Raw genomic sequence first — 23,770 nt, forward strand, 5'->3', positions numbered from 1 at the left:
TCGATGACACCATGATCAACTGATGACCGGCAGTAGACTGATGGGGCTGAATGTCCGTCTGTGCTGTATGGCTCTATGATTATAAAAACTTGGAAGCAAGAGCTTTCAGTGATTGTGGAGAAAAGTCTAGAATTTGAGATTTAAATGGGATACAGCGATAATGGCTGAACAAATGGCGCAACAGTTGGGAGCAGCTGAATGACTAACCCATGCTCCGATTGACCAGTCCCTCTGAAATCACACCCAGTAACAGAAAGGATAAAATTTCAAAACCAGAATCTAGTTTAAAAATCGACCCTTTATTTAGTCACATTAGAAAGAAGAGAGAGCGAGAGATACCAGGGTCAACAGCAGTATTTTATTTCACATTGTCTGCACTGAAGGACATTGCTGAAGTTACACCTGATTAACATATATAAATTATAGCTAAGTTACAACTAAATACAGCCTAACAACAATCTCAAGCAGGCCTCACCTGAAAGAAATGGATGTCGGGCACAAAGTTTCAAGCTCAGTGAATGGGTATCTGTGTTGGTCGTCATCAGGGCATCACATTAACTGAATGAGTCAAAATCCATTTTTGGTTGAATGCAAGTTTTTTTTATTCATTTACAGGATGTGGGCATCGCTGGCCAGGCCAGCATTTATTGCCCATCCCTAATCGCCCTTGAGAAGGTGGCGGTGAACTGCCTTCTTGAATGCAACTGAGTGGCTTGCTCGGCCATTCCAGAGGCCAGAGGTAGTTACGAGCCAATCGCATTGCTGTGGGTCTGGAGTCACATGTAGGCCAGACCAGGTAAGGACGGCAGATTTCCTCCCCTGAAGGACTTGAGCTAAGCAGATGGCTTTTTAATGCCATGAAAGGTCACAGACTTGAAACAATAATTCTGTTACTCTCTCCACAGATGCTGCCAGACCTGCTGAGTATTTCCAGCACTTGCTTTGTGATAATACTGTTACTAGAGTTTATAATTCACCATTTATATAAAAGAATTTAAATTCCCCAGCTGCTATGGTGGGGTCTGAACTCATAATCTCTGGATTATTAGTCCAGGCCCCTCGATTAACTAGTCCAGTAACATGACCACAATACTATCACACCCTATAACTGAGTGTATTGAAACTCTGCACTGTTTGGTCTCATTCACACAGAATAGCCGCTTTTTTCCTTCACAGCATCATGTAATGACCAAGATATAAGTAACGTTGAGCTTTGAGGGTGTTTTAGGGTCTCTGTAACTCTGTCGAGTTGGATTTCGGTAATCTGCAAGCTTAATTTAAATAACCAGACAGAACAGTGTCACACTTGCTGTGCAGAGAACAGACAGAAGCATGAAAGAAAATGGATTAACTCCCTCTGTCAGTTCTTTGTTAACCTATCTCTAAGCAGCATGCTGGTGTCATGGGGGAAAAGGCAGTGGACCTAAACTCCCAGCCAGCAGACCCACTCAATGGGAACACGGCTTCCAAAATAGGGCCATACCACCATGGCAACGACCACACTATTTTTTTATTCGTTTTTTTTGTGGGAAGTGGGCGTCGCTGACTAGGCCAACATTTATTGCCCATCCTGAATTGCCCTTGAGCTGAGCCGTTTGTTAGGCCATTTCAGAGGACATTTTAAGAGTCAATCACATTGCTGTGGGTCTGGAGTCACATGTAGGCCAGACCAGGTAAGGACGGCAGATTTCCTTCCCGAAAGGACATGAGTGAAGCAGATGGGTTTCTACAACAATCGACAACGGTTTCATGGTCACCATTCGACTAGCTTTTTAGTGGCTACATTTGCTGACAACGCAACCACTAGGTGGTGCAGTACTTGCACATGCGCAAGTGCAGCCTCATGCACTGAAACGTCACTGTCCGCGACGTTCAGGCAGCTGCCAGTATCAAAGATGGCGCTGCTCAATTTATCACAAATTCCTGGGGACTTGTGTTCAGCATGAACACTGGCAGAGAGCTGCTTCTGTGTTGTAATCAGAGCCAAATCCACAACTTGATCCAGCATCATTTCAGTGAGCTTTGTATTTAGACCGGTGCAGATATAAAACAACTAGTCTGGTTTTTTGTCTAGTTGTTGTTTCAAAAACCTAAATCCAGTGGACGTTTTGTTTTAATATGAGAATTTTAAATGGATCTGGCTGGAAATAGTAGCCTTGGGTCAATATTGAGTCTGTGAAACACACTGGGACCTGTCCAATCTATACCAGACCAACAGAGCAGCTCCAGGACAGCTGCATGTGCGCAACTCAACGGAATCCGTGGCCTCGCCACTTCTTCCCCCTCGGCCGCTTGCTCCCCACTCCCTCCCACTCGCAGTCGCCCTCCCCTCCCCATCTTGTCACTCTCTCTGTTCCCCTGTGCCGGGAGCAGAGGCAGAGCAGAGGGGAGGAATCGACGAGGGCCCACAGGTGGCGGGGGGTGGGGGGGGGGGGGGGGGTGGGTGGGTGGTGATGCGGGGAGTGAGCAGCCGAGTGGGGCAAAGTGGCGAGGCCGGAGGCGATGAGCAACGTGCTGGTATGCTGACTGCTGGCATAGGCTGTGCATGCGCAGCACCACACTGGCAGCAAGAGTCTGTTCTGCACATGTGCGAAGCTGGGCACACTCTGCTGATGTCAGTGCTGGGCTGTGTTGTCAGGAGTCGCTTTGTTTTTTAATTTCCAGATTTATTAATTGAATTCAAATTGCATCACCTTAAAAATGAGAGTTAGGCAGTTCAGGGGTGATGTCAGGAAGCACTTCTTCAAAGGGGAGTGGAAATCGGGAACTCTCGCCCCCAAAAATCTGTTGAGGTTGGGGGCCAATAAAAAGTGCCAAAAGTGAGGTTGCTAGATTTTTGTCAGGTACAGGTATTAAGGGTTACAGAACCAAGGTGAGTGGGGGGAGTTGAGTTACTGATCAGCCATGATCCAACTGGATGTTCCAACAGGCTCGAGGGGCTGAATGGCCTCCTCTTGATCCTGAATAGAGACTTCTCACTTTGAACATGGTCTGATTATTTCTGGGACTGCTAAGTTGAAAGTCCTTTCTCTCTGCTAGCTCCTAAGAGAAATGAGCTGGAGTCACCTCAACCCATTTCTTAGTGTGTATGGGTTTGCAGTTGAAGAATGGCCAAAGGTGACTTCAGTAGATACATGGATTGTCACTAAGCAGACACTGAATTATCAAGCTCGCTCAGAGAGGATGCACGTGTGGGCAAGTGAAATGCCACACTAGTGCTATTGGGGGGGTGCGGAGGTGGGGTGGGGGGCACTTTCTCTGCCATTGGGACACTGGAGGACAGAAAGCCAGACCTAGAGGTGTTTGGTGGAACAGTGCAGTTGGAGGACTGGCTATTTAAGTGATCTCGGTGTTCTGATTCAGGATTTAACCATCAGTGTGGCAACAATCCTTTCCAAAACTCATGCTAACAAAATCCAACCAGAACAAACCAGAACGCATGAGATAGGGTTCGGAGTTGCCCTCTTCACTGAGGGCCAGTGATAGCTCCCCCTCCTTCCCCCAACCCCGCTGCCCCCACTAATGGACAAGTCCATGTGAGGGGCACGTGGCGGAAGCCTGCAGTTGGCCACAACTATCCTTCCCTTCTTTACCGCCAACTGGTGCTGTAATAAACCACACAGAACAGGGAGCTGCCAGATGTGTTCAGAGTCCTCCAGTGTCTCGCCCCCGTCCCCCTCCCCATCTCTATAATCTCCCCAGCCCTACAACCCTCTGAGGTCTCTGCACTCCTCCAATTCTGCCGTCTTGCCCATCCCCCATTTCCATCGCTCCACCAACGGCGGCCGTGCCTTCGGCTGTCTAAACTCTGGAACTCCCTCCCTCCCTAAACCTCTTTCTCTCTCTCCTCCTTTCAGATGCTCCTTAAAACCTCCCTTTTGGATCAAAAGCTGCCCTAATGTCTCCTGCGGCTCGGTGTCAAATTTTGTTTGTTAGCGTTGCTGTGAAGCACCTAGAGGCAGTTTTTAAATCTGACTTTCACTCAACTAACCCATTCTAACACCCCCCCCCCCCACTCCCCGAAAAAACCCCTGTTAGGATAGCATATCCTTGGTTAAATACTGATTACATTCTGAGACAGTCAGGCACATCAATACTCATTGTGTGAATCATTGGTTTAAAAATATTTCTCCTTTATAACAGGGGTTCAGCTAACACATCATACTTTCTCTTGGGTGGTGCGTTCCAAAATATATTTTCCAATCTCTCCTGGCTGACCTTCCACATTGTAAACTCGAGCTCATCCAGAACATGCTGCCCATATCCCAACTCAAGCCAAGCCCCGAGCACCCATCACCCCTGTGCTCGCTGAGCTACACTGGCTCCCAGTTCACCAACACATCAAATTTAAAATTCGCATTCTTGTTTTCAGATGCTTCTGTTGCCTTAATCCCTCGATCTCTCCAACCTCCTCCAGCACTACAATCCTTGGAGATCTCAGCGCCCCTCCAATTCTGGCCTCTTGAGCATCCCCAGCTGCCTGGTCCCTAAGCTCTGGAATTCCCTCCCTAGACCTCTCCGCCTCTCTCCTCCTTTAAGACACTCTTTAGCACCTACCTCTTTCACCAAGCTTTTGGTCACCTGTCCAAATATCTCATTAGGTGGCTCAGTGTCATAGAATCATAGAAAGTTTAAGGCACAGAAAGAGGCCACTTGGCCCATCATGTCTGTGCCGGCCAAAAAACGATCCACCCATTCGAATCCCACCTTCCAGCAATTGGCCCATAGCCTTGCAGATTACGATACTTGAGGTGCGTATCTAGATTCCGTTTGAATGAGTTGAGGGTTTCTGCCTCGACTACCCTTTCGGGCAGTGAGTACCTGACCCCCACCACCCTCTGGGTGAAAATGTTTTACCTCATCTCCCCTCTCTGCTAAGGTGAATAGACCCTTCACCTCCACTCTATCCATATGCCTTCTTAACCACCTTATCGACCTGTCCTGCTACCTTCAGGGATCTGTGGACATTCACTCCAAGGTCCCTCACTTCCTCTACACTGCTCAGTATTTTCCCATTAATCGTGTATTCCTTTGCCTTGCTTGACCTCCCCAAATACATCACCTCACACTTCTCCAAGTTGAATTCCATTTGCCACTTTTCTGCCCATCTGACCAGACCATCAATATCTTCCTGCAGTCTACAGCTATCCTCCTCGCTATCTACCCCACGGCCAATCTTTGTGTCATCTGCAAACTTCTTGATCATGCCCCCTACATTTACATCCAAATGGTTAATATATATTATATATTTATAGATACAGCACTAAAACAGGCCCTTCGGCCCACCGAGTCTGTGCCGACCATCAACCACCCATTTATACTAATCTTACATTAATCCCATATTCCTACCACATCCTCTCAATTCCCCTACCACCTACCTACACTCGGGGCAATTTACAATGGCCAATTTACCTATCAACCTGCAAGTCTTTGGCTGTGGGAGGAAACCGGAGCACCCGGAGGAAACCCACGCGGCCACAGGGAGAACTTGCAAACTCCGCACAGGCAGAACCCGGGTCGCTGGAGCTGTGAGGTGGCGGTGCTAACCACTGCGCCACTGCACCGCCCCGGGGACCCAGTACTGAGCCCTGTGGAACGCCACTGGAAACAGCCCTCCAGTCGCTAAAACAGCCGTCAACAATTACCCTTTGTTTCCTGCCACTGAGTCAATTTTGTATCCACCTTGCTGCATTTCCCTGGATCCCATGGGAAATTTTTTTAACCAGTCTGCCATGTGGGATCTTGTCAAAAGCCTTGCTAAAATCCATGTAGAGGATGGATCCATGTGTCAATTGAGGTTTGGCCAAGAAATGGGGCCTTGCCCCAAAAGCAAATTTGTATTTAAAAGCGTACATTTCTCCTCCTGATCTACGTTTCTCGCTCTCTCTCTCTCACTCTCTCTCTGGTCGGTCCCCCTTCCACTTCTCTCTCTCCTCTCTGCCTCTGCTCCATTCTTCCTCCCTCTCTTCTATCCCTCTTAACCTCAGCCATCTCTGTTTCTCTCCATTCTTTTGGTCCCGTTATAGCTGTCAATGCTGGGCTCAGTCAAATATTGACCAATAGAGAGGGGTGATGGTGGTCGGGTCACTGCAAAAAAATACACCCACTTATCATTGGCAAATAACACTGCTGGATATATATGTATGTATATTTATATATATATAAAAAATGTGCGTGTATATATTATAATATGAAATGGTTTAAGTAGATTTGATACTATTTACAAAAGGAATTACTGCAGTTCTATAATTTATTGTTCTGGCCCCAGATCTTAGAACTAAGTTTTTTTTGCATATCGGACTGACTGTGCCTAGAATGCTCCCGATAGTTTTCACTGTGGTCACAGTTGTCGATCATAGGACTATTGCACTGTTCAAAGCAGACCGAGCGAAGGGTTTCAAGGCTCCAAGGAGTCCGAGATATCTACCATTATCTTGATGAAAATCGTGTCGTCCTTTATGTAATGGTGGGTTTCGTTCTCCAGCACTGTCTGAGTCACAAAGAGAGGGCAGCCAGACGCCACGTTCATTTCTGTCTGTGGTCTCCTGAAGCTGGTACTGTTGGAGTCTGGTTTGAAGGTGTCTGACACGTGCATCTTGGATGGTCCCTGGCCCAGTAAGGTGAGCGTCACTTTCTGCTTGAAAGGCCAGGGCAGTAGAGAGTCGTACTCGCCTCGCATCACTACGAAGAACAGCGACAGGTGCGTCCCCTTGCCCATCCCGTCCCCGTTGAGGTACACGCGGGCGCACATCTTGTACCCGAAGGAGCTGGTGTAGAATGGCTGGCTGTAGAGTGAGAGTGTCTTGCCGGAGACTGCTTCCCGTTTCCGCTGTGCGTAGTTCCGGATTTTCCAGATCAGTCTCCCATTGTAGCTTGCCGTTTCCAGCAGCTGGAAGCGCAGGTCAATCTCAGCCAGCCTCACCTCGTGGACGCTCAGCATCTCGTCGTGTTGGGCGACTTGATGCTTGACCAACGCTGAAATGGAAACCGGGCATATATTATTTCCCGTCGCCACACTGCTTTAAACTAAAAAAAAAGGGATCGAGCCAGTTTAAAATCCATGCTTGAAGCACCATGTAATCAACCTCATCTGCTTTGCTACTCTTTCTCAATGGCTCAACAGATAGCTCTCTTGCCTCTTAGTCAGAAGGCCCAAATCCCACTCCAAATACTTGGCCGCAAAGTGATGCTTCAGTGCGGTACTGAAGGAGTGCTGCACTGTTGGAGGTGCTGTTTTTTGGATGAGACATTAAACTGAGGCCCAGTCTGGTGGATGTAAATCATCCCATGGCACTATTTCGAAGAAGAGCAGGGGAGCTCTCTCCCGTGTCCTGGTCAATATTTATCCCTCAATCAACATCACAAAAACAGATGATCTGGTCATTGTCATGGTGCTGTTTGTGGGAGCTTGCTGTGCGCAAATTGCCTGTTGCGTTTCCTACATCACAACTGTGACTACACTTCAAAAGTAGCTGATTGGCTGTCAAGTTCTTTTGGGACAGAAGGTAGAAAGTAGCAGATGGAAAGAGAGAGAAAACTGCCAACTACTCCACGACAACCCTTGTGGGATTCATAATTGCCTACAAGAGGTGTGGAGAGCCCACCATCCAAGAAGATCTATCAACCATCTGTTATTGATCACTCTCTCAGCCTTTGCTCCCAAGTTGGACCTCCCCTTCATCTTATCACTCTATAACACAATGACTTCGAGCACCAACAGAACACTTCAATATAAATGACTATTAATATCCCATCCCTCTGCAGTGAATCCTGATTTGTTTGAAACTCTGATCAAGCTGACAACTTTGAATCTGCTCCCTTGTTTTAAACATTGCAGCCAATGCTGATTAACTCCGTTCCCTAGTTCCCAACTCCGTCCCTCTCCCTGGCAACAGTCTGAGCTTATGCCAGTCTGTTCGCAACCTTGGTGTCACATTTGACCCCCGAGATGAGCTTTCAACCTCATATTCGTGCCATCACTAAGATCGCCTTTTTCCACCTCTGTAACATTACCCGGCATTGCCTCTGTCTCAGCTGATCTGCTGCTGAAACCCTCATTCATGCCTTTGTTACCTCTCGACTTGACTATTCCCACGCACTCCTGGCTGGTCTCCCACATTCTACTCTCCATAAACCTGAGGTCATCCAAAGCTCTGTTACCCATGTCTTCACTCACACTGTCCTCTTCCCCTATCACCCCTTGTGCTCTCTGACCTACATTGGCTCCCAGTCGAGAAACATCTTGATTTTAAAAATCTCATCCGTGTTTTCAAATTCCTCCATGGCCTCACCCCTCCCTATCTCTGTAATCTCCTCCAGCCTCACAGCCCTCCAGGATCTCTGTGCTCCTCCAATTCTGTCCTCTTCCTTGATATTAATCACTCCGCCATTGGTGTCAGTGCCTTCAGCTGCCTGGGGCCCTAAGCTCTGGAATTCCCTCCCTAAACCTCTCCACCTAGCTTTCCTCCTTTAAGATAGTCCTTAAAACCTACATCTTTGACCAAGCTTTTGGTCATCTGACTTAATATCTCCTTTTGTGGCTCGGTGTCATACATTGTTTTATAACGCTCCTGTGAAGTGCCTTGGGACGTTTCATTACGTTGAAGGTGTTTATATAAATATAAGCTGTTGTTGTTGATTAAAATATTCTGTTTAAAGCCAACTTGAACATGTGTCTTTAATGCTGCATGTTACACTGCAGCTCCTAGCTCTCCGATTCCTTTCTCAACTACATCTATGATGGAGCATTTATCAGATCTAGAATGAAACATGGACTGGGTCCCACCCTAACCAGTGAAAGGAATGCAACGTAACTAATTTACAACTCCTGCCAACCCTAACTGTCTGCAAGCAAATTCTTCATGCTTGTTTGTTCCTTAAACTCCATTGCACTCACCTGGGCCATTGTTGCCCCTATAGAAGCCTGGCGTGCTTTGGCCATTTTCTAGAAGTGACATCCTGCTGGACAGGTTTCCTGTGCTATATTGTATGGACAGGATGTCTTGTTTTAAATCTTCCTCTAACTTGCGTCTCTGCAATAGCTCACATTCAACCTGATGCAGCTTATCGGTGTGAATAGCCAACGTTTTCTGCAACAGAAAATAGATTTTGCTACTGTTTGGTTGTCGTGTGACAGCGATGACAGTTGGAGTTGGGCTGTGCTACCTGGATAGTAACAGCAAATATGATTGGTTAAGCCTGTTCCGTGGCCAAGTTCACTGCATGGAACTGTCCTGCAGTTGGTCGAGTTTGCTGTGTGGAAGTGATCTGTGATTGGTCGAGTTTGCTTTACGGCATTGACCTGTGATTGGTCGAGTTTGCTGTGCGGAACTACCTGTGATTGGTTGAATTTGCAGTGTGAAACTACTAAAGTTGACTCAGTGAAACTGATCCGCAAATGGCCATGGGTGCCTTGTGAAAGGGACTTGTGATTGGTCGAGAATGCTGTGTAGAAATGGCCTGTAATTGGTCCATTTTCCTGTGTGCCATTGATCCATGATCATTTGAATTGAATGTTTTGTTATGGAACTGACCTGTGATTGGTTCAATTTTATATCACTTCTGTTTACTGATTGGCTTGTTAAAGACATTTCCGTCTCCATTTTTGGAATTTGACTGGCCAACTTCTGTAAGATAGTAGTCTTCTCCTTCATCTCACTCTCAAGTTCTGAGACCTGAGGATAAAACACAACACTCTTTTAGAAGGTTTCTAATCCATAGAAGAATCAGACATTTTTGCAAGGTTAATTTGTACCACTTGATTGCTACATTGGCCTAGACCCTCTTTCCCAGAACAGTGTTCCACCTAAAACACATGGAGGGGATTGAGGGAATGGGGACATGCTAACAGATGCAGCTTGTTTTTTCTGATTCAATTTAGAGTTGCAAAGACTGAATAGTTCAGAACTTGAATTTTGAACCAAATTGAGCCAATCAGACCTTTTGGCATTTCCTTTTCACATTAAATCAGCCAGGTTTAGGTTGCACACTGCTGACATGGACTGCCACGATCTGAATTTTAGTTTTCCTCTGCTTCCTTATTTTCCTCCTTCTCATCATCGGCAGTTCTTTACCTTGCTGCTTTCAAATTACTCTGCCATTCAGGATTCCGGGAATGGAAGAGCTTGGGAAGGAGGGATGGTTGGAACAATTGGGAGCCTGAGAATGGAGATGGGATAGTGGGAGCCAGGAATGGAGTGAGGGGCAAGGAGTCTGTGAATTGTGCTGGGTGATGAGCTGTTAACCAACTGAATATAAATGTCTGAAAAACTTTTACTGCACGAGGCATAAGATAGCAAAGCAGCATTTGCTCAGTATGCAAATTTCTCAAATTCGTTGTAAAAAGAGACCAAAGATGACATGTACAGTGTGAATTTCTCAGATACTCATCTTACTGATAGTTACAGCCGGTCGATTGCTGTGTGACACTGAAATGCCGATGCACAACCCTCCGCCCCCCCACCCTCCCCACCCCCACCCTCCCCCTCCCCCACCCCCACCCCGTGGATTGACAAGAATTGATGGGCCTAATGAACCTGCTGCAAATCCTGTTCACCCACTTTGGACACTGAGGGAATCAGGGAAATGGGAAGAGGGTGGGAATGTGTTGATGCAGAAGGTTAGCTTTGATCTTGTTGAATCTCTCTCTCTCTCTACCCTCTTTCTGTACACCCTCCCTCCCTCTCTACCCCCTCCCTCCCTCTCTACCCCCTCCCTCCCTCTCTACCCCCTCCCTCCCTTTCTCTATCCCCTCTCTCTGTATCCCCTCTCTACCTCCTCTCTCTCTATCTCTTGCTAACCCTCTCTCTCTATAAACCCATTTCTCTCTAACCCCTCTTTCTCTACCCTCTCTATCCCCCCTCTCTCTACCCCCCTCGCTCTCTATAAACCCTTCCCTATCCCCCCTCTCTCTCTATCCCCTCCCCTCTCTCTATCCCCTCCTCTTTCTCTATCCCCCCCATCTCTCTCTATCCCCTCTTCTCTCTCTATCCCCCCCTCTCTCTATCTCCCCCCCCTCTCTCTCTATCCCCCCTTCTCTCTCTAGCCCCCCCTCTCTCTCTAGCCCCCCTTCTCTTTCTATCCCCCCTTCTCTCTCTATCCCCCCCTCTCTCTCTCTATCCCCCCTCTCTCTCTCTATCCCCCCCTCTCTCTCTCTATCCCCCCCTCTCTCTCTCTATCCCCCCCTCTCTCTCTATCCCTTCCTCTTTCTCTATCCCCCCCTTCTCTCTCTATCCCCCCCTCTCTCTCTCTATCCCCCCCTCTCTCTCTCTATCCCCCCCTCTCTCTCTCTATCCCCCCCTCTCTCTCTCTATCCCCCCCTCTCTCTCTCTATCCCCCCCCCTCTCTCTCTCTATCCCCCCCCTCTCTCTCTCTATCCCCCCCCCTCTCTCTCTCTATCCCCCCCCCTCTCTCTCTATCCCCCCCTCTCTCTCTATCCCCCCCTCTCACTCTCTATCCCCCCCCTCTCTCTCTCTATCCCCCCCTCTCTCTCTCTATCCCCCCCTCTCTCTCTCTATCCCCCCCCCTCTCTCTCTCTATCCCCCCCCTCTCTCTCTCTATCCCCCCCCTCTCTCTCTCTATCCCCCCCTCTCTCTCTCTATCCCCCCCCCTCTCTCTCTCTCTCTATCCCCCCCCTCTCTCTCTCTATCCCCCCCCTCTCTCTCTCTATCCCCCCCCTCTCTCTCTCTATCCCCCCCCTCTCTCTCTCTATCCCCCCCTCTCTCTCTATCCCCCCCCCTCTCTCTCTCTATCCCCCCCTCTCTCTCTATCCCCTCTCTCTCTCTATCCCCTCTCTCTCTCTATCCCCTCTCTCTCTCTATCCTTTCTCTATCCCCTCTCTCTCTAACCTCCCCAACACACCCCCAAATCTTGTCTTATGTAAGACCATCAGGGCTCATGTGCAAGTTACAGCTTATACTATATAAATTTCCAATGAAGATTTGAGAGTGTGCAGGCTGGCTTCAAACTCCCAGATGATGTAGACGATGGCAAGGGGCAATCAGGAATTCTGCTGACTCCATCCCGACACAGCACAGTTGACCTGAGATCCTCCTGCACAGATTGGGAGGCTTCATCCCAGTGTCTAAGAGGCTTCATCCCAGTGTCTAAGCCAGAACCAACACTGCACAGCCCTCACAGCCCAGATCCATTACCTTTTCCTCCAGTGCCTTGTTTTTTAACAACACCAGCAACAAGTGTTGATCCACCGACTGGATTTCGTGTTCCTTGGTCCGTTGACTTAGTCCCTGTTTGTAGAAAGAATCACACATTTTAATGTCATCACTGATTAGCAAGCCTCACTCAGTCTATGTTACAGAGCTGGAAAGTTTGGGATTTGGGTTTGGGGTTTGAAGTTTATTATCTAAAAACATAAGAAATAGGAGCAGGAGTAGGCCACACGGACCCTTGAACCTGCTCCACCATTCAATAAGATCCTGGCTGATCTTCAACCACAACTCCACTTTCTCATCCGCTCCCCATACCCCTTGATTCCCTTAGTGTTGAAAAATCTATCGATCTCAGTCTTGAATGTACTCAACGACTGAGCTTCCACAGCTCTCTGAGGTAGAGAATTCCAAAGATTCACAACCCTCTGAGTGAAGAAATTTCTCCTCATCTCTGTCTTCAATTATCCGGCCCCTTATCTTGAGATGAGGGACCCTAGTTCTAAACTCTCCAGCCAGGGAGGGAAACAGTTTCTCACCAACTACCCTGTCAAGCCCTCTAAGTATTTTATACACTTCAATAAGATCACCTCTCATTCTTCTAAACTCTAGAGAATATAGGCCCATTCTACTCAATCTCTTCTCACACGACAGCCCTCTCATCTCTCATCTAGATGTTACGCTGCTCTCCTGACTCATGAACATTTATAAATGACTGCTTCAGTGAACCTTTATAACACGTTTCTCAAAGCTATTATATTTTGGGTGACTGCTCTCTTCCAACTTCCCAGCTTTCTGAAAAACTTGCATCCCTTGTCATACCCACTCTTCCCCACTGTGAACAATTTGCCCGGATATATTTCGCCAGTCCACTAATCTTGACAACTTCCCTTTCGTCATCTCGATATCTCTGACCTTTCCAAACAAAATAAGCCCAACTTTCTTGCCCTTTCCTCACAACTTAAGCTATTGCAGCTTGCTCCTTTTTTTTTTATTCATTCGTGGGCGATGTGGGCCAGCATTTATTGCCCATCCCTAATTGCCCTTGAGAAGGTGGTGGTGAGCAGCCTTCTTGAACCGCTGCAGTCCATTTGGGGTAGGTACACCCACAGTGCTGTTATATTACATTGTTGGGAGCACTGGGTTACATAGAGTTACACAGAATAGACAAGAAAGAAACAGACCATTTAGCCCAACTAGTTTGTGTTTACACTCCACATGAGACTTGTCCCACTCCATCTGCCTCATCCCAGCCTTTCACCATATCTTTCTATTGCCTCATCTCTTGTGTACTCGTCTAGTTTCCTTTTGAAAGCTATTTGCCTCGACCTCCTGTGGTAGCGCATTCCACATTCTAACCAGTCATTTCTCCTTATTTCCTGACTGGATTAATTAGTAACTATCTAGTACTTATGGCCCCCTGGTTTTGGATTCCCCCACATGTGGAAATATTCTCTCCACATCTACCTTGTCTAACCCATTCACAAAATGGGAATGAATCAGTGCCCCTGTGTACCCTTCATGACCTCAATCTGTGGTCTCACATGTTGACATGCCGTGACCCCGGAACGGGCACTCACCTTAAACGTGCATCCGTAGCTGCTAAATTTGCAACATCCTTCGGCCTTGGGACACTCTGACATGTGACTTTTAAGCTGAAAGTGCAGGAAGAATAATTAGCTCACCGTACTTTAACTCAACTTCGAGAAACTTGCAGGCTGAAGACGGACTATCTTGGGGGCCTTATGGGGGAGTCCATAACAAGGTGGGGGGGGGGGGGGGGGCATAAACTTAAAATGAGAGCAAGGCCGTTCAGCACTTCTTCACACAAAGGGTGGTGAGAATCTGGAACTCTCTCCCCCAAAAGTCAAATGGAAATTTCCACACTGAGACGAATGGATTTTTTGTTGGGTATGGGTATTAAACATTACAGAGCCAAGATGGGAAGATGAAATTAAAATACAAATCAGCCATATCTAATTCAATGGTGGAGCAGTCTCAAAGGGCTGAATGACCTCTTCCTGCTCCAACATTCCGAGCGCAGGACCCTATACAATTCAACAAAAACAGCACTGTGAAAAAAGAGAATTATCTTGGGAGAACAACTTTGTCTCTCAGGCACTGAAGAGCACCTTTAATTCAGACAGTTGAAGCCTCTCCGTGAAGGGGAAATCCCTGCAGAAATGTCAATAACTATAGTGTGTGATATGCACAAAGTTAGAATTGAAACTGAAAAATGAAAAAGAGCTTAAGAATTTCCACAGTTTTGCAGTTTTTAACTTGGCGCTGTGCTTCGAGTCAAAACCTGTGCAAAAAAGGCTTCCGTATTCATCTAGCTGCAAGAGCACGAGAGAAAGAACTTGCATTCCTATAGCGCCTTTCACCACCGCAGATCATTCCCAAAGCACTTTACAGCCAATGAAATACTTCTGAATTGTAGTCGCTGTCGTAATTTCGTCAATGCAGTGGCGAATTTGTACACAGCAAGATCCCACAAACAGCAATGTGATTCAACGGGTTATGTGACGTGGGCTGAGGGATAAATGTTGGCCAATTTACCAGAGGGAACTCTCGTGCACTTTTGATGAAAAAGAGCCACAGAAATCTTTATACATCCACTTGAGAGGGCAGTTGGGGCCTCAGTGTATTGTCACATCCAAAAGCAGCACCTCTGACAGCGCAGCACTCCTTCGGGAGCGTCAGCCTAGGTTTTTGTGCTCAAGTCTCTGGAGTGGGACGAGAACCCACAATCGTCTGATAGAGAGACAAGCATGCTGTCCACTGAACCATAATGAAGGCATGCAGTCATTGCTGCAAGGTTGTGGGGGCCAGAAAACTAACCCGCATTCTACATTCTCCATGACCTGGCTACATGTTTGCAAGACAACAGAAAAGCTTTCATAACACCAGTGGTGATGGTGATAATGCTACAACTGTCGTCCATCACAATCTATCTGTTAAAGAATATAAAAGTTTGATGATTTATCCCTATCATTTCAGCTTTCACACATGTGCACATCTGTGTCTCACTTAACAGGCAAGGGAAAAATACAAATCAACCATTTGCTCCGGTTTCTTCTGACTTTGGGGGCGAAGGTGAGGATTTACAAGGAGTCGCCAATCTACAGGAAACCTTCACCAGCAATGAACTCTGAATGACCTCCCAAATATTAACCACCATGAATCACCTAGGTCTGGTCACACACTAAAACAAACTTTTACGCATAAAACTCCTTTAATGTACAGAAAGACTGCAAAATGCTTCAAAGAGGACTAAGAATGGGCGACAAGTATAACCGGAGGAGTTAGGGGTTATGACCAAAGGTCTGGATGATTAGAGGGTTTATGTGCATGGATCTTTAAAGGTGGCAGGACATATTGAGAGAGTAGTTAGCAAAGCACGTGGGATCTTGTGCTTCATAAAATGGCATTGAGTATGAAAACAGGGAAGTTATGCTAAACCTTTATAAAGCTCTGGTTAGGCCACAACTAGAGTATTGCGTCCAGTTCGGGTCACCACACTTTGGGAAGGATGTGAGGGTCTTTGAGAGGGTGCAGAGTGGAACCAGAATGGTTCCAGGGATGGGGGATTTTAGCTACAAGGTTAGTTTGGAGATGCTGGGATTGTTCTCCTTGGAACAAAGGCAATAGAGGGGAGATTTGATAAAGGTGTACGAGATTATGACAGGTTTAGTTAAGGTAGATAAAGAATAGCTGTTCCCATTAACTGATGGTACAAGGATTAGGGGACACAAATTTAAGGTTTTGGGCAAGAGATGCAGTGGGGGATGTGAGGAAGAACCGTTTTTATGCAGTGAGTGGTAATGACCTGGAACTCACTGCCTACGAGGGTGGTGGAAGCGGAGACAATCAATGATTTCAAAAGGAAATTGGATAGACACTTGAGGGAAACAAACTAGCAGGGCTACAGGGATAGAGCGGGGAAATGGGACTGACTCTACAGAGAGATGGCATGGGCTCAGTGGACTGAATGGCCTCCTTCTGTGCCGAATGACTCTATGACTGTAGGTAGGCTTGGAGAAGACACAAAGGTATGGAGAGAGAAAGCGAGGCAGATGGGTTTCGGGAAGGAGTTGCAGAAAGGAAAGTTGTGACAGATAAAAGAAAGGCTTGAATTTATTTGGCCTCAGCACAAGCACAGGACATCCCGAAGCACTTTATAGCCAATGAAGTACAGTTACCATGGTAACATAGGGAACACAGCAAGCTCCCACAAACAGCAATGTGATAATGACCAGTTAATCTGTTTTTATGATGTACTTCAAGACAGTAGCCATGGGATCTCTCACATCCATCTAAGGCCTCAGTTTAAACATCTCATTCAAAATCAGCACCGCCAACAGTGCAGCACACCCTCAGTACTGCAACGGAGCATCAACTGGGGATTTTCCTCAAGTCTACAAAACAGGATGTGAACCCACGACCTTCCAGCTCAGAAACAGGAGGACTATCCAGAGAGCCACAGCTGACACAAAGACCAGCAGAGAGAAACTGTTTTTACTGGCTGAAGGGTTGGTAAATAAAGGACACAGATTTAAGATAATCGGAAGAACAGCCAAGAGGGAGACAAGAACTTTTTCTTTATGCTGTGAGTTGTTATGCACTGTCTGAAAGGGCAGTGGAAGCAAATTCAATAGGAACATTCAAAAGGGATTTTTGATATGTATTTAAAAAGGAAAATTTAGCAGGGCTGTGGAGATTGAGTGAGGGAGTGGGACTAATTGGATAGCTCTTTCAAAGAGCTGGCACAGGCATGATGGGCTGAATGGCCTCCTTCTGCGCCGTGAGATTCTAGAAAAGTCCATGAAATGTGCTATTACATAATACAGTGAGCAATCTTCTCAATAAAACATTGCAGATTAAATTTGAGCGTATTGAATTTTATCAGTGAAACTACTGTGCTGCATTGACTGAATGAGTGTGTTACCCGAGATACTGCCTCACAAGCCACAGCTTTTGTGCCAATTGTTTATAGAAGACTAATGGGTGATATAATTGAGGTGTGTGAGGTGATTAAAGGCTTTGTGAATGGTAGATAGAGAGAAATAATTTCCTCTGGTGGGGGGAGTCTAGAACAAGGGAATATAACATTAAAATTACAGCTGGCCATTCTGGGGTAAAGTCAGAAAGCATTACTTCACACAAGGGGTAGCGGAAATCTGAAACTCTCTCCCCACCAAAAAAGCTGTTGAGTCTGGGGGTCAACTGGGAATCTCAAAACTGTGATTGATGGATTTTTATTAGGTAAGTGTGTTAAGGAATATGAAGCCAAAGAGTGGGGGTGGTGTTAGTAGAGTTAAGATACAGATATCCTGATCTAACTGAATGGTGAAACAGGCTGGAGGGGCTGAATGGCCTCCTTATATGCCTATGAAAAGTCAACGTAGAAAATGGAGAAAACGTTATGCACATCAGTGAGGGTAGAATTAATGACAATTCTATTGCTCTTAACACTTAAAATCCAAACAGCACTTTTTAACTGGGTGTAGGAGTTATTATTAATGAAAATAATCTCATCTCAGGTTTCCAATAACAGTAAACCATCTCCCTCGTTGTCAAGGTGTATAACGTCACTCTCGACCAGATGAACATCCTGGGTTGCCGCCTGCCTGTTACTTTCCACAGCTTGTTTTTCTCTCTCAAAAGAATTCACGCCAATATTTTAACCCACCTCCCCTCGAGAACCTCATAATTCTAACTGGTTTCTTACTCCGTGGCAGCCTCTTACCTGAGCTCTGTGAACATGTGCCCCACAGGTTTTTGGACATGGCATCAGAGCAGATGGACATTCAAAGTCTTCATGTGTCTAAAGGAAAATTTAAATGTTTCTATTAATAAAGGGACGTGCCTTTTAACTCCTTGATAAAACGAATACTGACCAAATTGCTAGAAAATCTAGAGACAGAAAGTTGGTGACCGCTTGTCCACATAGAGAGGCTTGTACCCAGGCTATCCCCAGTTGCCTTTCCTTCCCCCAATTTACTCTCCCTTGTCTCCAAAAGGTGTGGATTCACATTGGCAGAATTTTCCACCAGTCCAGCAACCCTTCAGTATCCAATCCAAAATCGTTAATTAATTAGGCAAACTGAAAGGGGCTTTTTTGTGTCCTTACCTGTCTCACGAGACACTATAGTTATTATCAACACAACTCAATCTGAATAGGCAAGTAGTGTCCCTCACCCCAGCCAGAAAATCTATACCGCAGGCTATAATGTTCTTTTTTTCATTCATTCACAGGACGTTGGCGTCACTGGCCAGGCCAGCATTGACTGGCCAGCCCTAATTGCCCTCGAGAAGGTGGTGGCGAGCTGCCCCCTTATACACAACTGAGTGGCTTGCTCGGCCATTTCAGAGGGCAGTTACGAGTCAACCACATTGCTGTGGGTCTGGAGTCACATGCAGGCCAGACCAGGTAAGGACGGCAGGTTTCCTTCCCTTAAAGGACATCAGTGAACCAGATGGGTTTTTTAGTACAATCCAGCACTTTCATGGTCACCATTACTGACATTAGCTTCTTAAATTTAAGATTTATTTCATTAATTGAATTTAAATTCCACAGCCACTGTGGTGGGGTGCAACTCTTTATCTCCAAATCATTACTCTAGACGGCTGGATTATAAAGCCAGTAACATAACCACTATAATACCACACCCTTAAACATGACAGTCTGTATTAAATATAACTCTGGCTCAGTGGGTAGCATACTAGCCTCTCAAAACGTCCTGCATTCCAGTCTCACTTCAGAGACTTGAGCGAGTAATCTTGCCTGATGTCCCAGGCAGTGCTGAATGGGACCAATATTAATCCCTCAACCAACATCACAGAAACAGTTTCTGCGATCATTTCCACATTGCTGTTTGCTGGGGGCAATTTGGGTGTTCCATTTTCCCACACTACAACAGTAATTACTCTTCAAAAATACTTAAATGGTTGCCAAGCCCTTTGGGAATCCCTGAGGTTGTGAACGGCATGATATAAATAAAAGTCTTTTCTTTCAGTGAAATGCAGGGTTCCTTCCTTCAGTAGGACAAGTGGCAGCAATTTATGAGGGCTCACCGAAATCAGAGTGCATGTTCCAGTTCGATCGACGCCATTCAGTATCTAGCCAAACGCCCTTCACCACACAAAATCTCTAAACACTGAATAGTGTGTGGCAGGGACTGATGAGAGGAAAGACGCTCAGAGATTGAAGTCAAGTCCCAACAGGAAACGTCACAAGTGTCGGAATGCACTGGATGTTGGCTGGTTCTTCTGTTCCCAGAGAGTAGTGAGCCTCTGGAAAGAGTTGTTGGCTGGGGTGATGGTCACTGACTCTTTGCCTTCAAAAGGGAGCTGCACCTGTTTCCTGACAGGGGCGGAGAAGGTAAGTGCCTTTATAGATAACACATGGTCAATGTGATGACCTGGACTGGTTTCAACCATCTGAGGGGATCAGAGAGGAAGTTTCCACAGTATTTCTGTCCTTCATTGGCGCTGGGTTTTTTCTCTGTTTTTTCTTGGCCTCTTGCAGGAATTTACATGGCTGTGTGAGACGGGAGGGAGGAAGTGTTCAGTCACAATGCTTCAGTCATCATGAGGGGCAGTTTGACAGACCAGCTGGTCTTTTCCTTGCTGTCAATGTTTTCGGTTTTAAATAATGGAATAAAGCTCCCCACTGGCGCCTGATTATAAAGGCTGCTGTGTTAAGTGAGCTTGAGCAAGTTCTGAATCCAGTTCCCAGCAGGTCCGAGCCCATCGCACCCAATTGCTCCAAACTACGAAATCTCACTCAGAGAGGCCACAAAAGGGCTGGTGGAGTGAATGGAGGTTTTGCTCGTGAGTGCAGGAGTTGCTGCGGTTCTGAGCTTGAGGCTTAGGCACATTGTTGTTAGAGAGCAAAGGTAACTTACTCTGCACCTAACCCTGCTATTCCTCACTGGAAATGCGGAATGCTGACATGACATTCCTGAAATGGAAAGTGACCCAACCTCAGTGCTAAAATTCCACAATTTGATGAGCACAAAATTCGCAAAAGTGATTGACATTTTCTCGGGTGACAAAAGTGCTGTGACAATTGAAAATTTCAAAACTGATTGATAGATTTTAGTTGGGTAAGGGGATTAAAGATTACCAAACCAAATGGAGTTAAGACACAGATCAGCCATGATCCAATTGAATGTCGGAACGTAGGGGCTGAATAGTCTCCTCCTGTTCCTAGGTTCCCTCTTTCATCATAAGTGCCTTCAGTTGTCATGAGCAGTTTGAGATGATCCCTCACCTTTGACTCTCCACCCTTAATCCACTCTATTGCCCTATGATAATACCATAAATAGAGCATTTAAAACCAGAAATTAATTGACATTGGAATCATTAATGAGGAAGGTTACTGTTTCAGAAGACGGGGCCTTGCAAATGCAATGCAGATCTGTACCTTTAGTTCAGCTAAAGTTGTCTCTTTTTGGCAATATTTACATTTCGTTTCTCGGTGTTTACACTTGTGCATTAAATGGTCACTCAGGTCTCGCTGCAGAACAAGCTCGGAACAACTTGCACGTGGGCACTGGACTTGCTGAAAGGGACAAGCTTTCAAATGGCCCTGGAAGGAAAGCAAAGCAAAAGACAAACTGAACACCCAATAATTGGAGGAACTTTGAACCCTGCCAATCTAAACCAAGTTCAACCGATATCAATTAAATCAAATCTAAACTCAACCAACATCAACTAAACAAAACCCAACCTAGCCAAACTGACCCAAACCCAACTCCAGAAGCTGAACCAATCTCAAGACGAATGGCTAGTAGGAAATTACATGGTAATTGTATAACCATGTTCTCAGTTTGAATTCATTCATTAACTTTCAGAACAATATAATCTCATAAGAAATTCATTGTTCGATGGGAACAGTTGTTAATTTAACTTTTTACCCTTGCGTCACCCTACGTAATGCACTAAAATTTAATGACATGTTGCAGGGAACAATTTTTCTGCAAGCTGCTGCACTTGAGAGTAGGTGCAATACAAAACCTAGCGCTCTCCGCAAAGATACCTGTGCAAGCTGTGGAAAAAGCATGAAAGATGTAGTCGAGGGAATATGTTCAAGAGAGGGTTTTTGAGATTGAAGCAGAATGACAATAACTTTAATAAAAGTATCGGTGAGTAGTGTGTGAAAGAGATAAAGAGAAATTTCGGTCCACTATCCCACCAGGGTTTACATCAGCTGCTTCTATGTTGCTGCATTGCTGACACCTGCCAGCACATTGGTCCTGCAAACCTCTGACGGCAGAGATTTTCTACAAATATTGACACACACCCAGGGACCCCCTGCAAATACTGACACACTCCCAGATATTTTCTACAAATACTGACACACTCCCAGGGACCCCCTGCAATTACTGACACACTCCCAGGGACCCCCTACAATTACTGACACACTCCCAGGGATCCCCTGCAATTACTGACACACTCCCAGGGACCCCCTACAATTACTGACACACTCCCAGGGACCCCCTGCAAATATTGACACACACCCAGGGACCCCCTGCAAATACTGACACACTCCCAGAGATTTTCTACAAATACTGACACACTCCCAGGGACCCCCTGCAATTACTGACACACTCCCAGGGACCCCCTACAATTACTGACACACTCCCAGGGACCCCCTGCAATTACTGACACACTCCCAGGGACCCCCTACAATTACTGACACACTCCCGGGGACCCCCTGCAAATATTGACACACACCCAGGGACCCCCTGCAAATACTGACACACTCCCAGAGATTTTCTACAAATACTGACACACTCCCAGGGACCCCCTGCAATTACTGACACGCTCCCAGGGACCCCCTACAATTACTGACACACTCCCAGGGACCCCCTGCAAATACTGACACACTCCCAGAGATTTTCTACAAATACTGACACACTCCCAGGGACCTCCTGCAAATACTGACACACTCCCAGGGACCCCCTGCAAATACTGGCACACTCCCAGGGACCCCCTGCAAATACTGACACACTCTCAGAGACTCTCTGCAAATACTGACAGACTCCCAGAGACTCTCTGCAAATACTGACACACACCCAGGGACCCCCTGCAAATACTGACACACTCCCAGGGACCCCCTGCAAATACTGGCACACTCCCAGGGACCCCCTGCAAATACTGACACACTCTCAGAGACTCTCTGCAAATACTGACACACTCCCAGAGACTCTCTGCAAATACTGACACACACCCAGGGACCCCCTGCAAATACTGACACACTCCCAGGGACCCCCTGCAAATACTGGCACACTCCCAGGGACCCCCTGCAAATACTGACACACTCTCAGAGACTCTCTGCAAATACTGACAGACTCCCAGAGACTCTCTGCAAATACTGACACACACCCAGGGACCCCCTGCAAATACTGGCACACTCCCAGGGACCCCCTGCAAATACTGACACACTCTCAGAGACTCTCTGCAAATACTGACACACTCCCAGAGACTCTCTGCAAATACTGACACACACCCAGGGACCCCCTGCAAATACTGACACACTCCCAGGGACCCCCTGCAAATACTGACACACTCTCAGAGACTCTCTGCAAATACTGACACACTCCCAGAGACCCCCTGCAAATACTGACACACTCTCAGAGACTCTCTGCAAATACTGACACACTCCCAGAGACTCTCTGCAAATACTGACACACTCCCAGGGACCCCCTGCAAATACTGACACACTCCCAGGGACCCCCTGCAAATACTGACACACTCCCAGAGACCCCCTGCAAATATTGACACTCCCAGAGACTCTCTGTAAATACTGACACACTCCCAGGGACCCCCTGCAAATACTGACACACTCCCAGAGATTTTCTACAAATATTGACACACTCCCAGGGACCTCCTGCAAATATTGTCACGTGCACAATTTCTAAAGCTCTCTAGATTCAGTAATTGATTCTTTGGATCAGGAAATTGTAAATATCACTCCATTATTTAAGAATGGTTGGATGGAGAAATCAAGATCTCTTCAAAGCGGTCAGTTTAACACCATTTGCGGGGAAGGTATTACATTTTCTCAACCGGGACGAGAATATATCAGCTGACCAAAGTGAGTCAGCAAGGATGTGTAAAAAGAGTTGGGATATCTCCAGGTGCTTACCCATTGTCTCTCGAGACAAGGAGGCCAAAGAAGAAGAAGAGACCAGGATGTGACAAATAATGTTCCGCAAGTTTCTGTACCAGCTTTGTTACCATATAGATTAACGATTCTGATGTGGGAATGCAGAATTATATATCCAGGTTTGTAGATGGGTTAGGAGACATGTGTAAATGGGAGCAGGAATTTGCTAAGAGACAAACATTAAGTGAGTGGGCAAAACTATTTCAGATCGAGTTCAATGTGGATGTGTGAGAACCTTTGGATATGAGAAAGACAAAGTGTCATGGAAATCTGGAGATTTCTCCACCAAAAGTGGATACTAGGGGTCGATTGACAACTTCAAGAGTGGAATTGGTCGATTCTTGTTAGGTAATTTTGTTTGATAATTGGCACAGTGGCGCAGTGGTTAGCACCGCAGTCTCACAGCTCCAGGGACCTGGGTTCGATT

General features: G+C 46.4%; 1 protein-coding gene across 4 annotated transcripts in view; it reads right to left on the minus strand.

The window, feature by feature from the left end:
• Positions 1 to 298: 298 nt before the first annotated feature.
• Positions 299 to 23,770, minus strand: part of LOC137353043 (TNF receptor-associated factor 3-like) — a 67,172-nt gene continuing 43,700 nt past the window's right edge. For 3 of the 4 annotated variants that reach the window (XM_068018979.1, XM_068018977.1, XM_068018976.1), the window contains exons 5-11: positions 20,596 to 20,760; positions 17,914 to 17,991; positions 13,745 to 13,819; positions 12,153 to 12,245; positions 9,534 to 9,674; positions 8,897 to 9,089; positions 299 to 6,975 (exon numbers count right to left, since the gene is read on the minus strand). In XM_068018979.1, the coding sequence (XP_067875080.1) occupies positions 6,398 to 6,975; positions 8,897 to 9,089; positions 9,534 to 9,674; positions 12,153 to 12,245; positions 13,745 to 13,819; positions 17,914 to 17,991; positions 20,596 to 20,760 (1,323 nt within the window). In that variant the 3' untranslated portion in view covers positions 299 to 6,397. The remainder of the gene's footprint in view (positions 6,976 to 8,896; positions 9,090 to 9,533; positions 9,675 to 12,152; positions 12,246 to 13,744; positions 13,820 to 17,913; positions 17,992 to 20,595; positions 20,761 to 23,770) is intronic. The other variant, XM_068018978.1, reaches the window with a different exon arrangement.

This window comes from Heterodontus francisci, chromosome 40 (assembly GCF_036365525.1).
Source record: "Heterodontus francisci isolate sHetFra1 chromosome 40, sHetFra1.hap1, whole genome shotgun sequence".
Taxonomy (NCBI): domain Eukaryota; kingdom Metazoa; phylum Chordata; class Chondrichthyes; order Heterodontiformes; family Heterodontidae; genus Heterodontus; species Heterodontus francisci.